Source organism: Dendrobates tinctorius, unplaced genomic scaffold (assembly GCF_039654945.1).
Source record: "Dendrobates tinctorius isolate UK_male_01 unplaced genomic scaffold, ASM3965494v1 ptg000111l, whole genome shotgun sequence".
Classification (NCBI taxonomy): Eukaryota; Metazoa; Chordata; class Amphibia; order Anura; family Dendrobatidae; genus Dendrobates; species Dendrobates tinctorius.
In genome coordinates this window covers 7,072,096-7,089,747 of record NW_027361779.1, presented here as the reverse complement: position 1 = coordinate 7,089,747, position 17,652 = coordinate 7,072,096, and the positions used below count along the sequence as shown (strand labels likewise).

General features: G+C 42.7%; 1 protein-coding gene across 1 annotated transcript in view; it reads right to left on the bottom strand.

Annotated features, from left to right (window-relative positions):
* The window catches only part of SIM1 (SIM bHLH transcription factor 1), a 200,171-nt gene that overhangs the window by 126,734 nt on the left and 55,785 nt on the right, over nucleotides 1-17,652 (bottom strand). The window contains exon 8 of the mRNA XM_073589499.1: nucleotides 14,301-14,448. Coding sequence (XP_073445600.1) covers nucleotides 14,301-14,448 — 148 coding nt within the window. The remainder of the gene's footprint in view (nucleotides 1-14,300; nucleotides 14,449-17,652) is intronic.

Sequence of the window (17,652 nt, the reverse complement as noted above, 5' to 3'; positions counted from 1 at the left end):
AGCGCATGGCGGAACAGCCATGCGCGCCTTTTAGAGCAGCCGGTTACTTCTGCAAGCCTCCAGATCTCTGCGATGGACCAGTGAGATCTGGAGCAGGACCTGAGCACATGACTCCCGATCTCCAATGGGAGATCGTCCCATGAGCATGCTCAATAGGAGGACAGAAGGACTTAGCCTCAGGTGAGATTTGTTGCAATGCAATCTCCTCTGCAATCTCCTCTGCAGTAGATAAACAGCAGGAGACTGCAGAATGTGAGGGTCTGGATCCCTGAGGAGTAAACGCAGAAATCTGACTCCTAAGGCTGAGTTCACAAGTACCGGAACTCTAGCGGAAATTACCGCGAGAATTCCGGAATTCCATTCCGCGGGAAAATCGCATTTTAAATTCCCGCGGAAAAACTAGCATTTTGCAAGCGTATTTAGCTTGCAAAATGCTAGCGTTTTCCAAGCGATCTGTAGCATCGCTTGGAGAACTGATTGACAGGTTGGTCACACTCGTCAAGCATAGTGTTTGACGAGTGTGACCAACTTTTTACTACTGAGGCCGCCTATGCAGCATCAGTAATAAAAAATAAAATGTAAAAAAAAATAAAAAACGGTGTTATTCTCACCTTCTGACGTCCCACGCATCCGTTCCCAGTAATCCTTTGCGAAAATGCCCACGATGGCGTCCGTTCTCGCGGGATCGCGATGTCTCACGGTAATTCGCGATGACGTCGCGCGAATGACCGCGAGACTTCGTGATCCCGCCAGAACGGACGCCATCGCGGGCATTTTCGCAAAGGATTACTGGGAACGAGAGCGTGGAGAGAGGCGGGAAGGCAGCGCGGGACGCCGGAAGGTAAGAATAACAATATTTTTTATTTTAAATTCTATTTTTTACAGGGATACGGTACCCAAAGCCCAGAGGACAGTCTCCTCTCCTCCGGACCGTGGGTACCATCCGCAAATGTTCTGCTTACTTTCCGCATGGTGTGCACAGCCACATGCGGGAAGTAAGCGGAACAATACATTCCTATGGGTGCGGGATCGCCGCGATTCCGCAAAATTAATGAGCATGCTGCGGTTTTTACCGCAAAGCGATTCCGCCGCGGTAAAAACCGCAGCATTAGCACAGCATTGCGGAATCCCATAGGAATGCATGGGATGCTTATTTTTCGCGTTTCGTGGCAAAATCGCGCGGTTAAAACCGCCGCGGAAACGCAAAAAAAAGCCACGTGTGAACTCAGCCTAACAACTACAGGATGACCAACGTCCCATGCAAATAAATCATCCACCATATCGGCTCCTCCACTATCCAAGAGAATGGATATTTTCTCAGTTTTCATACCAATAAACACTTCTGTGGGTAAGAAAAACTAAGATACACATGCGGAGGAGATATATACACCCAGGTTGTTATCCTCTACACAACCTAGGGTAAGACATTTTCCAATGGCTTTTTTGTGCTATAGATAAAAATGATAGACACCATTGAAATGCCCCTTTTGACCACAGAAAAACCACAACCCCGTTTTGCGGCAAATCGTGAAGAAAAAAAATCAGTTTGAAAATGGTGCCAGCCACCAGTAGCAGCTATCAACGATCTGAAAGCTGCTACTGTGCCAGCTTCACCATTTTGCCAGAGAAAAAAAAATTGGATCCACTAGGATGGTGCCACTGGAACCTATGCAGTAGCAGTTATCAGCGATCCGATAGCTGCTACTGCTCAAGCACAGCTGGCGTCATTTTCAAACTGATTTTTTTTTAAAGAAATTTATTGATAACATGAAAGAAAAGGATTACATACACATTATATATGCGATCATGCTGCAGCGCAGACGCCACCGCTGCCACGAGCCTGCAGAAGGGGATTTTATTTCGAGATCTATATGTAATATTCATTATGTAAACTAGGGTGCAGGTCACTGAGGGATCAGTGACCTGTCAGAAGCCATAACTGATGAATACCTAATTAGAGCACCACATGAGGACTTCCCCCACAGCCCTGGCCCGAAGCAAGAGCATATCATTAATTTAAAATTGAAACTAAAGTTTAAACAGCAACCACAAGATGGATTTCATCAACCAAGTTATCATTATAATCAGTATAACGGTGCAAACCTGACACTGTATGTAGGTTACTCAGCACAATCCTGCTGACAGGTTCCCTTTAACTGGAAAGTAATTGATAGTCACATATACATCTGACACTTTAATAAGCATGCACATGTACATCACTGCCATTCCAAAAATAGTGTAATTCTAGAATCAAAATAAAATAAAATTTCTAGATTTTTAAATTGAAGTAAAATAATTACTCTTTGACAGACATTAAAAACTACTGCGATGACAGTTTACAATCCACACTCTACCTTTGCTCGATATACACTATACACTCAATCCACTAGACTAGGCAGATAATCTCTGGTCAGTTTTAGTAGGTCCTACCAACTAATTGAAATCTGATAACTAATATATACAGTATAGTTTTTTGCAAATTATCTATTCTAGGAGTTTGCAAAAATGTCATGGCATAGTGACGCTGTAGAGAAAAAGAATGGAGAATAGTTTTTTGCTACATTCTATTCCAAATTGAATATATAATTCTAATGATGATAGCCTCATGGGACTTAGAAGCTTACTGAATACTGTAATATTTCAGATTTCAGTGGATGAAATATGAGCTTCTGTTTACTTATAAACTCACTACTTTTTTGGAGGACCTAACTGTGTGAAAAGTTACAGTTAAATCAAGGACAGTGTCCTGTGTGGCCTAAACTTGCCATCCTCTCCTATAGCATCTCTGGACTTGTTTCCCATCACACGCATCAGGGACATAATTGGGCAACAACTGCAAATGAGGGAGCTGCCTGCAGCAGAACTTAATGATTTATGTGCCTTTAGCATGGCAGAACATTTCTCAGACAACTGTTAATTAGAGATGAGCGACTTTGCCTTTTTTAGGGTCGAGTCGGGTTTCATGAAACTCGACTTTCGCAAAAGTCGGATCGAACGAAATGGGCCGACTATAAGGAAAAGTCGGAGGCCGACTGAAGCACGAAACCCAATGCAAGTCAATGGGGAAGCAAAGTCGGCAGGGAGTGGAGGACAGTAAACACACCTACAGTGCCCATTTCAATGCCAAAAACATCAATTCTTATTACTGAAGCTTGTCAACCTTAATTTACTTCATAATAATAGTTACACATTGAAAACTGGGGGTTATTTGGCTAAAGTTGTGGGGGTAGGGCAGACTCAAGGTTTTCGTGTGCCCTGGGCCAAAGAGTGTCAGTGCGCCCCTTTAACACATACCACAACTCATGATGCTCCGATACGGCACAGAAATATAAGTATAGTACAATGACAAATACTTCACTGCTTACATGACATGACTGATCTATTTTAAATTGTACAATAGCTCAAAAAAAGGACAGTATATTACTCCAAACAGTATTATGGCCACCACATTGTGCGCCATACAGAATCATGAGCCTCATATATTTCTCCATACAGAATAATTGGTGACATATAATGTTCCATACAGCATATGATGAGCTCCACATAATGCTACAGTATATGATGGTCCCTATGGACGATGCTTCAGTGTGTTATGGGCCCAAATAATGCTCCATATATAATAGGCCCCATTTCTAATGTTCCAGTGTATAATGTGCCCCATAGATGCTGCTCCAGTGTCTGATCTGCCCCATTTATAATGCTCCAGTGTATGATGGGCCTCATGGATGATGCTCCAGTGTATGATGGGCCCTAATAATGCTCCATATATAATGGGCTCCATTTCTAATGCTCCAGCGTATAATGGGCACCGTAAATGCTGCTCCAGTGTCTGATGTCCCCAATCTGGAATGCTCCAGTATATGATGGGCCTCATGGATGATGCTCCAGTGTATGATGGGCCCTAATAATGCTCCATATATAATGGGCTCCATTTCTAATGCTCCAGTGTATAATGGACCCCGTAAATGCTGCTCCAGTGTCTGATGTCCCCCATTTGGAATGCTCCAGTATATGATGGGCCCCATTTTTAATTAACCCAGGCATGGTATGTGAAAAGAGCTCCATGGAGTAATCTGAAGTGTGTGCTGTCACATCCTTCACTTTTGGTGTGGGTGAAGGACACAAGGAAAGGGGTTGCTCCTGACCAGAAGCCTGCACTGATGACTCAGTGCTTGCATTTTTTTAAACTTCAGAAGAGGATGCGATAGAGCTGGAGGCTGTTTCAGCAATATAAGCCAAAAACAGTTCCTGATGCTCCAGCTTTAAAAGCAGTCTACCTACTCCCAGAAAAGGGAGCCTTCAAGCCTTCCAGAGCTACACCATGACGCAGGCTCAACACCTCCTGCCTTAGCTGCTATTGTGTTTTTGGCACTACCAGTAGATGCACCACCACCACCATCAGTACCAGGTGGCCCCCCACACCCATGTCCGCATCCTCTTCCACCATACTTCCTCATGTTTTGGAAAATGGACCCAAAATACCAGCAGATATATGGTACTGTATCAGAAGCATACGGCTCTATACTGTCTAGGGATAACAGTAAATCTCCGTATATATTTCATGAGTCATACACAGATACTCACAGGCTCAGTATGGATTACACAATAAAATAAAAAGTTGAAAAAGGGTACAGTATCACCAAATACAAGGTATATATAGTATAGTGTAAACATTATGAATCTCCGTATATATTTCAGGAGGCAGACACAAACGCTCTCTGGCCCAGTATGGATTACACAAGAATATGAAAAGCTGTAAATGGGTAATGTAACACAAGTGTACAGCTGTATACAGTGTTGGGGTAATATTAAAGTTCCAAATATATTTCCAGAGTAACAGACAGACGTTCACAGGCTCATTATGGATTACACCAGAATCTAAATAGCAAAAAAGGTTACTGTATCAGAAGAGTACAGCTGTATACAGTGTTGGCCAAATTTGAAATCTCGGTATATATTTCCGGAGTGACCCTCAGACTCTCACTCAGTCTGAGTTTGAGCATAATAAAAAATGTTGTAAAAAAGGTACTGGATAACAAGATAGCAAGTATATATATTATAGGGTACAATTGAAATCTCCGTATACATAGTCCCGTAGTCACTCTCAGACGCTCACTCAGTATGAATTTGACCGTAATACTAAATGTTGAACAAAGGTACTGTATAACAAGATACAAGCTGTATCGAGTATAGGGTAAAAATTGGTATCTCCGATTCACCGTATACAGTCAAATGTTAAAGTTTGGGCACCCCTATTAATGTTAACCTTTTTTCTTTATAACAATTTTGGTTTTTTGCAACAGCTATGTCAGTTTCATATATTTAATAACTGATGGATTCAGTTATATTTCTGGATTCAAATGGGGTTTATTGTAATAACAGAAAATGTGCAATCTGCATTTTAACAAAATTTGACTGGTGCAAAAGTATGGGCACCTCAACATAAAAGTGACAATAATATTTCATAGATCCTCCTTTTGCAAAAATAACAGCCTCTAGTCGCTTCCTGTAGCTATTAATGAGTTCCTGGATCCTGGATGAACGTATTTGTGACCATTCCTGCTTACAAAACAATTCCAGTTCAGTTAAGTTTGATGGTCGCCGAGCATGGACAGCCCGCTTCAAATCATCCCACAGATGTTCAATGATATTCAGGTCTGGGGACTGGGATGGCCATTCCAGAACATTGTAATTGTTCCTCTGCATGAAAGCCTGTGTAGATTTGGAGCGGTGTTTTGGATCATTGTCTTGCTGAAATATCCATCCCCTGCGTAACTTCAACTTCGTCACTGATTCTTGCACATTATTGTCAAGAATCTGCTGATACTGAGTTGAATCCTTGCGACCCTCAACTTTAACAAGATTCCTGGTGCCGGCATTGGCCACACAGCCCCAAAGCATGATGGAACCTCCACCAAATTTTACTGTGGGTAGCAAGTGTTTTTCTTGGAATGCTGTGTTTTTTAGCCTCCATGCATAAAGCCTTTTTGTATGACCAAACAACTCAATCTTTGTTTCATCAGTCCACAGGATCTTCTTCCAAAATGTAACTGGCTTGTCCAAATGTGCTTTTGCATACCTCAGGCGACTGTTTGTGGTGTGTTTGCAGAAACAGCTTCTTTTGCATCACTCTCCCATACAGCTTCTCCTTGTGCAAAGTGCGCTGTATTGTTGACCGATGCACAGTGACATCATCTGCAGCAAGATGATGCTGCAGGTCTTTGGAGGTGGTCTGTGGATTGTCCTTGACTGTTCTCACCATTCTTCTTCTCTGCCTTTCTGATATTTTTCTTGGCCTGCCACTTCTGGGCTTAAAAAGAACTGTACCTGTGTTCTTCCATTTCCTTACTATGTTCCTCACAGTGGAAACTGACAGGTTAAATCTCTGAGACAACTTTTTGTATCCTTCCCCTGAAAAGCTATGTTGAATAATCTTTGTTTTCAGATCATTTGAGAGTTGTTTTGAGGAGCCCATGATGCCACTCTTCATAGGAGAATCAAATAGGAGAACTACTTGCAAGTGGCCATTTTAAATACCTTTTCTCATGATTTGATACACCTGGCTATGAAGTTCAAAGCTCAATGAGGATACAAAACCAATTTAGTGCTTCAGGAAGTCAGTAAAAAGTAGTTAGGAGTGTTCAAATCAAGAAAATGATAAGGGTGTCCATACTTTTGCACCGGTCAAATTTTGTTAAAATGCAGATTGCACATTTTCTGTTAATAAAATAAACCTCATTTGAATCCAGAAATATAACTGAGTCCATCAGTTATTAGATATATGAAACTGAAATAGCTGTTGCAAAAACCAAAATTGTTATAAAGAAAAAAGGTTAACATTAATAGGGGTGCCCAAACTTTAACATATGACTGTATATAGAAGGCGTAAACCACACATGCTCACTCACTATGGATGATACCGTAATAAAAAATTTTGAACAAAGGTACTGTATCAGCACATACCAGGTGTATCCAGTCTAGGGGTAATTGTAAATTTCCATCTATACTTCCGGAGTCAGACACAGACACTCACAGGCTCACTATGTATTACACCAGAATTTAAAAAGTAGAAAAGGGGAAAGGTATTCGAAGTGTACAACAGTATACAGTGTTGTGATACTTTTAAATCTTCGTATATATTTCAATCTCAGTAAGCCAGTCCAGACTCTCCGCTACTGGAAACTACATGAATACAAGAACAGATGGAAAGTCGAGTGTTAGCAGAAATTTGGCAATTACTCATAGCGGGAAAACCTCCTGGTAGATGTTGCAGAGGCGATGCAGACCCTCAATTACTGTGTCTGTGGAGACAGCGAAAATGGTTCTTTGTGAAGAAAGGATTGCTTTATCGCAGTAGCATGGATCACATCACCGTTACTCGTCTCCATCAAATTGTGATCACAGGGAGAGATGTAGACATGGCCCTCACTGCCTATCATGTAGTGTCTGGTCATTTTGGAGTGCAAAAGACAGAAGCCACAGGCTGTAGCGATTCTATTGGATTGGCATGAGAGGAGACATTCAAAAATGGTGGCAGGAATGTCACACAACTGTGAAAGGTGATCATAAAGCACCACTGCATCCTCTTGTAAGTTGATGTCCATTACAAATTGTAGCCATTGATCATCTGAAGGTAGAGGCCAGCAGGACAGGCCATAGCTACATCTTAACCATCATCGATCAATACCCCAAATTTCTAGTGGCCGACCCTGTGAAGGATTTAACTGGCCAGACTACACAGCAGTGGAGCAGGGAGAGGTAAGTATTGCAACTTGCAAGTGCTGTGGCCATGACCAAGCAGGGGGGGCACACTCGTGGGCGATGGTACTGGCACAGGGCCCCTCATAGTACGCTGGTGTGTCTGATGGCGAGTTGGCCCCCCACCATCAGAGACACTGTATTGTACTATGAGGGGCCCTGTGCCAGTGCCATCGGCCATCAGTGAGCCCATCCACCTGTTCAGAGCAACGGCACTTGCCCAGGTGCACCAGGTGTTGACCCCAACCCTTGGGGGGTGGGTAGCCCAGTTAGGGAGGTTTAAAAAATGACATATGTTGATGTGTAGGCTGGACATTCAGCTGCTGCAAATGGCAAAATTGGGCAAGTCTGAGAAAGCGGAGGACAAAAGCGAGGCAGTTTTCTGGCAACCTATGTGTCATCAGGAGAAGGTGGGACAAAATCCTTTGAAACCCATGCATGGTTCATTTTAATGAAGGTTAGATCATCAACATTTTGGGTCGACAGACGGGTCCTTTTTTCTGTTAGGATTAATCCAGCAGCACTGAAGACCCTTTCAGATAACACACTAGCAGCAGGGCAAACGAGCTCCTGTAAAGCGTAGTGTGCCAATTCAGGCCAGGTGTCCAGTTTAGAGGTCCAATAGTCAAAGGGGAATGAGCTGTGAGGGAGAACATCGATATGGGAGGAGAAGTAATTTGTAACCATAGTTGACAACTGCTGTCTCCTGTCACTTGTAATCAATGCAGTATTAGCAGTCGTGTGAGCCGTACTTGAGAAATCATTCCACAACATGGTCATTAAACCCCTGTCTCAAACGCCACTTCGGCTGTGTGCACCACGAACACCTCTTCCATTGTGCCCACTATGGCTCGTGGGAGAACCAGCACCACTGCTGTGTGCTGGGAAAGCCTCAAACAAACGGTTTACCAGAGTTGCTTGTTTGTTAGCCAATATTATCCCTGGGTTCTCCTGTGGCATGATGTTGTGTAATTTGCCTTTGTAGCGTGGATCGAGGATGCTGGCCAGCCAGTAGTCGTCATCCTTCATCATTTTGGCAATGCGGGGGTCCCTTTTTAGGATCCGCAAGGCATAATCGCACATGTGGGCCAATGTTCCAGGTGTCAATAATGCACTGCCACTGCTGAGTGGAAGAGCACTTTCTGGCAAATCCACATCCCTACAGTCACGCACAAACACTGTACCTGACCTTGGAGCACCAACCTTTTCTCTTGCCCCCTGAGAAGCATCCTCCTGCCCAAAATAATCATCCCCCTCATCCTCCTCCTCTTCTTCTTTTTCTGCGACGTGAGTTCGCTTTTTTTTTTTTTCTCAATATCAAATTTATTTTAATTCATTTTTTTCTTTTTTTCTGCTTTAATAGTTTTTTCTGTAAAATAAATATAAGAACAATTGGTTTTATCAACTACCGATAAATTATTCTGATTTTCTTATGATATTTGATCTGTTTGAACTTTGACTTTTGTGGTGCATCACATGTTATCATTGGCGCCAATTTTTAAAATGTGGATGTATAAAGCTGGAGACAGCTCTATGTACTCATATATGTCATCCCCTGAGGAAGAAGTGTATGGACTTCGAAACGCGTTGGGAAATAAAAAGTCAATTTATCTACATGATCTGGATCTGATATTTTGTCTAGCAGCGCACATAAGTCCAAGAACTTTATTCCATAAAGAGATCCACCTCTTCCAGGACAGTTCCCTGACCAGACAATGGCTGACTGTCAGCAAGGCTTCCGTCCTCCTCCTCCTGTTTCTCCTCCACTGCAGACGCCAGATCCTTAATGTGCGTCAAACTTTGCATGAGCAGACGCATAAGTGGGATGCTCATGCTTATGATGGCGTCGTCTGCGCTTACCAGCCGTGTGCATTTCTCAAAACACTGAAGGACTTTACAGAGGTCTCTCAGCTTTGACCACTGCACACCCAACATTTCCATGTCTTCTCTTAAACTGCCTGCCCGTGTATCCTCCCACAAATGCATTACAGCCTGCCTCTGTTCGCACAGCCACTCAACCATGTGCAGGGTGGAGTTCCACCTTGTTGCAACGTCTATGATTAGGCGGTGCTTGGGGAGGTGGAGCAATCGCTGCAGCTTCTGCATACGAATGGAGTGGACCTTTGAGTGACGGATGTGCGAGCTCAGTCTTCGCACCTTATGGAGCAGGGATGTTAACTCTGGATAATTAGTAAGGAAGCACTGCACCATCAGGTTCAAAGTGTGAGCCAGGCAAGGTATGTGTGTGAGTTTTGCACGGGCTATGGCTGCCACAAAATTACGTCCGTTATCATTGACTACCTTGCCTGGCTCAAGAGTGCCCAGCCTTGACTCAGTTTGTCACTGCAAGTAGTCGGCCAGTACCTCCGCGGTGTGTCTGTTGTCGCCCAAAGACATCATCTTTAACACAGCCTGCTGATGCTTACCACTAGCTGATCGATAGTGGGACACCTCGTGTGCAACACTGCCAGCTGCAGATGGAGTGCTCGGGCGACTGCGCTCTGAGGACGAGCTTTCACTTATGGAGGAGGAGGGTCGAAAGCCTACAGCCAACTATTTCCTATACCGTGGGCTAGGCAGCACTGTCCCACCGCCACTGTCCCCTGTTGAGTCTGCATCCACCACATTAACCCAGTGCTCAGTGATGAACACGTAACAGCCCTGGCCATGCCTACTGGACCATGCATCTGTTGTGAGGTGCACCTTTTCACTCACTGATTGCTTGAGTGCATGGACAATGCGGTCTTTCACATGCAGGTGGAGGGCTGGGATGGCTTTTCGAGAAAAGAAGTGCTGACTGGGTAGGTCATAGCGTGGGACTGCGTAGGCCATGAGCTCACGGAAAGCTTCGCTTTCAAACAAACAGTAGGGCATCATCTCTAATGAGATTAGTTTGGCAATGTAGGCATTCAAACACAGTGTACGCGGATGAGAGGATGAGTACTTTCTTGTCCTACTCAGAGTGTCTGGTAGGGTGAGCTGGACTGGAGAGCTGCATATGGGGGAAGTAGCGGTGGACCGGACAGAGTGAGAGGGGACTGGTGATGGTATTGGTGGTGATGGCCTAGATTCAGTGTTGTATTGCAAAACCATTGTGATTCCGAGTGCTTTGGCCTTGCGACGACACCTCAACATTTAGTGTTGGTGGTGTGCTTAACGGTGGCGGTGGTCTTACAGTGGGGGAAGCGATGGAGCATTGCTGGCTACCTTCAGTCAGAGCAGGTGCACATGTGCTACCTGAGGTTTTGTAGTCCGTCCATTTTGTAGTCCGTCCACGCTTGCAAGTGCATGTTGATTAAATGACTAAGCATGCAACTGGTATTCAAATTTCTGAGTTGTTTACCTTGACTAAAGGTCCTTCCGCACTTCTTACAGGTAACCTTTGCCTCATCAGTAGGATTTTGGACAAAGAAGTGCCACACTGCACTCTTCCTAATACGGTATACATTTTCTGGCCTTGCACGCTGTGCTAAGTTGACCGTCTGGCCAAGCTGTCCTGCAACTCTTTTAGTTTTTGGTCCACGTTTTTGGACAGCTACGGGCCTGCCAGATAACCGTTGCTGCGATGTCAATGCCTGCTGCGGATCCTTCTCCTTATCTGAACTATTGCCAGCGCTATCCTCCTCCCCCAATGGATGCCAATCCGGGTCAAGAATTGGGTCATCCATCACCTCCTCTTCAAAGTCATCTGCACCTTCCTCTGTGTCACCATGTAAGTTGGTATAGTATGCGGGAAGGGGCACCTGAGTTTCCTCATGGTCAGATTCTGGCTCAGTAGACTGCGAGGGCAATGTAGTGCTCTGGATCAATGTACCAGCAGAATCATCTAGCAGTGGCTGTGCATCAGTGCACTCCATGTCAGATTCATCTTGGACTGGGGAATTCAGGATTTGACTGGATAACCCAGGCATGGTATGTGAAAAGAGCTCCATAGAGTAATCTGAAGTGTGGGCTACTGCATCCTTAACTTTTGGTGGGGGTGAAGGACACAAGGAAAGGTGTTTTTCCTGACCAGAACCCTGCACTGACGACTCCATGCTTGCAGGTTTCGAACGAAGAGGAGGCAATAGAGCTGGTGGCTGTTTCGGCAATGTATGCCAAAACCTGTTCCTGATGCTCCAGCTTTAAAAGCGGTTATACTACCCCAAGAAAAGTGAAACTTACAGGCCTTCTTGGGCCAGACAATGACGCAGGCTCAACACCTCCTGCCTTAGCTGCTATTGTGCTTTTGCCAGAACCAGCCGATGCACCACCACCATCATTAGCAGCTGCGCCCTCCTGCCCAAGTCCTCGGCCTCCTCCACCATACTTCCTCATGTTTGGGAAAATGTACCAAAAATACCAGCAGAGAGATGGTACTGTATGAGGAGCGTCCAGCTGTGTAAGGTGTATTAAAAAATTTAAATCTACGTATATATTTTGTTAGTCAATGACGCTCTCCCACTATGTATTTGACCGTAATCCAACAAGCAGATACAGGAACTGTATCAGAAGTGTACAGCTGTATACGTTTTTTGTGTAATTAACAATCTCCGTATATGTATTTACGGAGTGTCACACACACAAATTTACAAATTTAGCATGTTTTTTTCTGATGCTGAGCACTGTTATTCCCAGCAGTGTTTTACACACTGTGTGCCTGTGATTGATCCTCGACTTGTTGCTGGTGGATTAGAGCCTTGGTGCCGTTCATCTGGGCTTTCTTTGAATTGCTCTGTATAGATGTGACTGTAATGCGAACGGCAGATATACAATACTGTTTGAGAATCAGACAGCTCTATACGGTGTCTGTATGGAAAATTGTCAATCTCCGTCTATTTTTATATGGAGTGACACACGCTGTCTCTGTATAGTTTTGACCGTTATCAAACAGCAGATATACGAAACTGTTTGAAAAGCGGACAGCTCTATAAGGTGTAGGTCTGGAAAAATGGAAAATCTCCTTGGTTTGTTTTTCCAGAGTCACACACACATAGCTTGTATTTGTCTGTGATACCAGCCAGTAAATGGTAGTGTGTGAGGAGCGTACACCGCTATACGGTGTGTGAAAAAATGAACGCTCGGTAACTCACCAGAACAAAATAATAAAAGTTGGAGTGCTTTGAAAAAAGCAGTTTGAACAGAAGTGTGCACACAGCAATGCAGCTATCAGGTAGCCTTAAAAGGCAGCCTAATCACCACCAGCGCTGCTGCACACAACAAAAATCCTCCCCTTTCACTGCACACTAACTGTACAGTGAAAAGCGCTATCAGCAGAAGCAATTTTTTTTTCTTCTTCCCTGCCTAACACTCTCCCTTATTCAGAATCAGCAGCAGCACCTCTCCCTATTCTAAGATCGGCAGAAGTAAGATGGCGGTCGGCGGTCACAGCCTTTTATAGCCACTGTGACGCCACACAAAGCCAGCCTATCACTTCATTGCCCTTCTCTAAGATGGTGGTGGCCGCTGCCCATGTCATCGCGTTGCCCACAGTGTGCGTCCTCCATCATTGGCTGAGAAAAGGCACTGGAAGCATTATTTGAAACGCGACTTTGGCGCTCGGCGACCTCATGGCCGACCTCACGCTATGGTCGGGTTTTGATCGGCGAAACCCGACTTTAGCTAAAGTCGGTGATTTTTGCATTTGACCGACCCGTTTCGCTCAACTCTACTGTTAATTATTCATTGATACAATACCAAGGGGTATTAGCAAATGACGTTCATACTCAATACCGAAAAAGTCAAGTTTTTGCAATGTTGAGGAATAGATATAGAAGAATAGCAAGTAGCTAGTAAGCTTGTGCAACCTGTAGTGAAAGAACTACAGGTTGTAACCATGAGCAAAGCTTTGACCCACCTCTAATGGATTTTCAGGTGGTGTTATAATGCAAAAGAGAAAAAAACGGTGGTGGTGTTATAAGCAGGGAGCACTTTTGGAAATTGATTGCTTTTGGCAACTTTATTTTAGGATTTTAATCAGTGAGCTACAGTTAATACTTTTGGAATAATGCTTTAATAAAAATATATAAAAAGTATAAAGAACTGATTTTACATAAACATACAAAGAGCAAACCTATGATATGCTTGTGTCTCAGACTCTGCAGGTTCTCATGTCAGCTAAGCAGAGATATGGTTCATATGCCTTATAGAGAACTCTAGCTACAGTGCAGATACTGGATTCCCATGGAAAAATATTTCTACTAGAAGTGCTGCTATTCTCTTATGAGCCAGATTTCTTTTAAAGTGCACATCAATGACATCGAACTTCAGACTCTTGCAATAAATAAGCAATGGATTAAAAAATATATTCCACCACTTTTATTTTTATAGATTTATTGGCCAATCTGGTTGAAATTAAGACACTCAGACTGTTCTGTACTGAAGAAAACCAGATGTCCCAGTTAAGTGCTATATAAATATCTCAATACATTTAACGTGTGAACCATGAAGAACCAACAAAGACGTTTTTCCCTCAGTAATGCCAGCCAAAAACAGCAAAATGTTAGCAAACAAAGACACTTTTTCAGCCATGATGGAAAATAAAGACTCCCCAATTTACTTACGTGAGAACATAATTCACACTGACAATGCAGTGAGGTCTGGAGGATCGGCTGTTGTGCACAATTGTAGCGTAGCTCTGTACCCACACCCAGCCGCCATGTTTCGCCAGGAACCGATAGTACTTAGTGGTTACTTGACCTTTTACCAGCACTGCAAAGAGAATCATAAAGACATACTTTCTTGGTGTCTAATTGTGGAAGTTTTATATGTCATTTGAAATATAGGTATTTCATCAAAGAGGTAAATGACAAACAAGGATTTTCACAGATTTTAGGTATATCTGATGACAATTGTATCATATCAATTAAGTCATCTGAAACATTTTTTCATAAAAACAAATGCAATAATATTGCTTTTATGGCCACATATTTCATTACATGTGATTAAGAATATAAACGTTATTATATATCTCATCTTGAAGGTACTCATTTACTTTAGATAAGTGTCAGCCGACAGCTATTTCTTCTTACTCCCCTTACATGTGAACACTCAGAGAGGAACAATTTTGTGTTTTTTTTACATTACAAGAAAGAACTAGACAACTTGGGCAGTGGTTTATTTATCTGTAGAACAAAAGGATCAAGAGTTTGAATTCAAGCCACCCCACCAATATCGTCTGTGATATCATCAGATGAGGAAGAATAAGGAGGTTCTCATATACATTAGCATATAGTTGTTAGCCACGAATGTCCAAAACATAGAGCTATGGTACATCATATATTCAATAATCAACCTAACTCAGGCCTGAACTGAGTATCTCTAATAAAGATTTATTAATTTTATCAATATGGCCCTCTTCGTTACTCAGGCTGTTTTAGTTCTGGCCTGAGGTAGGCTGATTATTAGTGTATAGTTGGCCTAATTTATTCTAATGTGTATGAAGACCTTTAAATTTACTATATGTCCTCCTAAACACACTTATTTAAAAAGTAAAATACATTAAAATGATTCTCTGGCATTATATCAATAAGAAAAACCAGATATTAGCAAAGTGTGACCCATGGGCCTTTGGCTGTTCCTGTCCAGCCTGTGGCATCTCACATCATGCGTCAACCTCCTCCCCTCAGCTACAACCACCCCCCGGAGTCTACTTTTCACCGGCATCAGCATACTCAGATAGTTGGAGGAAACTGTGATACCTTGGGGAGGGCAGCCATGGATAATATCATACTATATGGGTGGATCTGTGGGGCCCACCATACTGTGTGAGTAAGGGACTATTGGGGAATCATACTGTGTGGGGAAATTGTGGAGGCATCATACTGTGTGGGGTGATGTGAAGGAATCATATTGTATTGGGGAATGTGTGAGCCATCATACCGGATGGGAAGGCTGTGGAGGACATCATATTGTGTTTGTAGCAGCATTGTACTGTGTGTAGGGAACTATGGAGACATCATACAGTGTGTTGAGGGCTGTGGGGCCATCATGCTGTTTGTAAGAGGCCATCATACTGTGTCAGTGGCTGCAGGGGCATTATACGATGTGTCTTGGGCTGTGAGAGCATCATACTGTGTGTGGGGAACTCTGGGGACATTATGCTATATGTGGGGGCATTATTCTGTGGGTGTTACGGGGGGCATCATATTGAGTGGGGGTGAGCTGTTGAACAATAAGCCATATCATAAAGTGCATACCCTATCATAAAGTGCATTATCATTAGCAGCTAGTCAACATACGGTACTTAATTCTGCTCAATATTAAAAGATAAAATTAATACAAAGTAATAATATAATAATAATAATGGGCAGAACTAAGTCACTGTCTATCATGGGACCCCCTGGAAAACTAATTGTCCTCTTTTGAGATTAACGGATTGTGTAAGGTGGTTTAAGAAAGGAAGATTTCGGGCTTAAGGCTATCTAAAAGCGCCAAACGCAATACATATTTTAAATACCAGCCACAGTGTTCCTAAGTATAACACAGTCACCAACTTCATGCACTCTTGCATCTTTCCTTGCTGTCATCTACTGCTGTTCACTGTGCGGAGGGAGATGTGTGCTGCCTGTGAATGAGAGTCATGCTAGCGTGCTAAGTATAATTGATCCTTCTCTCCTTATTCACAAAAAATGTTCCTCCCTGTGGTTAAAAGAACAGACAATGCTGAAATTGCTATTGTTCTGCCAGTGTCAATCCCTTGTGTAAATATGTTGATCTTTTCACTGAAATAATGTGGGCGGCATCTCTGTAAAGATATTGACTCCTATGAGTTAGGAAGTGGTGCTTTATGGCGGGTCTCGGTGAACCGAGCACTAGATACACTTGTTTTTTCTAATATATATTCTGCAGGAACAACACTATATACAATGTATTACGCACACATCCCTCGTAAACAAGCAGTGGTGTCCCTGCAGTGAGGGGGGGAGTAGTATATTTACTATATATAACATTACTAAATGTATTACATTTCGAAGCCCAATATATGGTATGGACATATGGGCCAATGTAAAGGCAATGACATATGTGTACATAAACTATATTCACAAAGAAACTGGGCATTTTGGAAAATTCTTAAATTATTGAATTTGAACTGGAAATGAAAGGATAATAGTAGAACAGTTTTTGTTATAATTTAGATCATTTAGCTCACATATTCTAAAGAAGTAAGAACCACGTTATACTAAATGTACAAATATGATAAATGAAAAGATTGTAATTTGGCCTCACTTTCCCTTTTTTGTCACTTTGTACACAGATTCACAAAACAAAAGCCAATGAAATCCAGCTAATCAAAAGGGACAAGGTTGGACACAATGGGGTGCAAGGGCCCGGAAAAAGCAAGAGCAACCATGCCAAGCAGGCACGCCTGACTGACAATTATCTACTAAAGGAAAGTGTAGTAACAAGCCTATGAATGAGAATCAAAGATAAGTGTGTGCGCATGGATGTATTCAACTGTGAAAGTAAATTATGGACAATCACATAAAGGAATTGTTCAAATATGTCTAGCATATAGTAAATAGCACAATGAGCAATGTTGGAAATGCTGTTACAAATCTGATATTGTCTCAATTTTTTCCTTACTTTGCAGCAGATTGTTCTGATAATAATTATGCTAATGTAAGACCATGTTAATAAAGCAGCATTATCAATTAATAGTGTAGAGCTGGTTTGTCTCTTTACTACTTGGACAGTGAGTGACACATCTATCAATCCTCAGAGCATCTATGCCCCGCCAGCGAGAGCTCATAGATCCTGCTGGGCCAAATGTGCAGTGAATACTATTGTGTTCATCACATGGAGCACTTCCTTCATATTCTCAGTGTTGGTAATAGTGTTGGTAATAGCCATGTCCTACAGTCTTTATAGCTCAATATCCAGATTGGACACATGTCATCTATGATATTTCAGTAT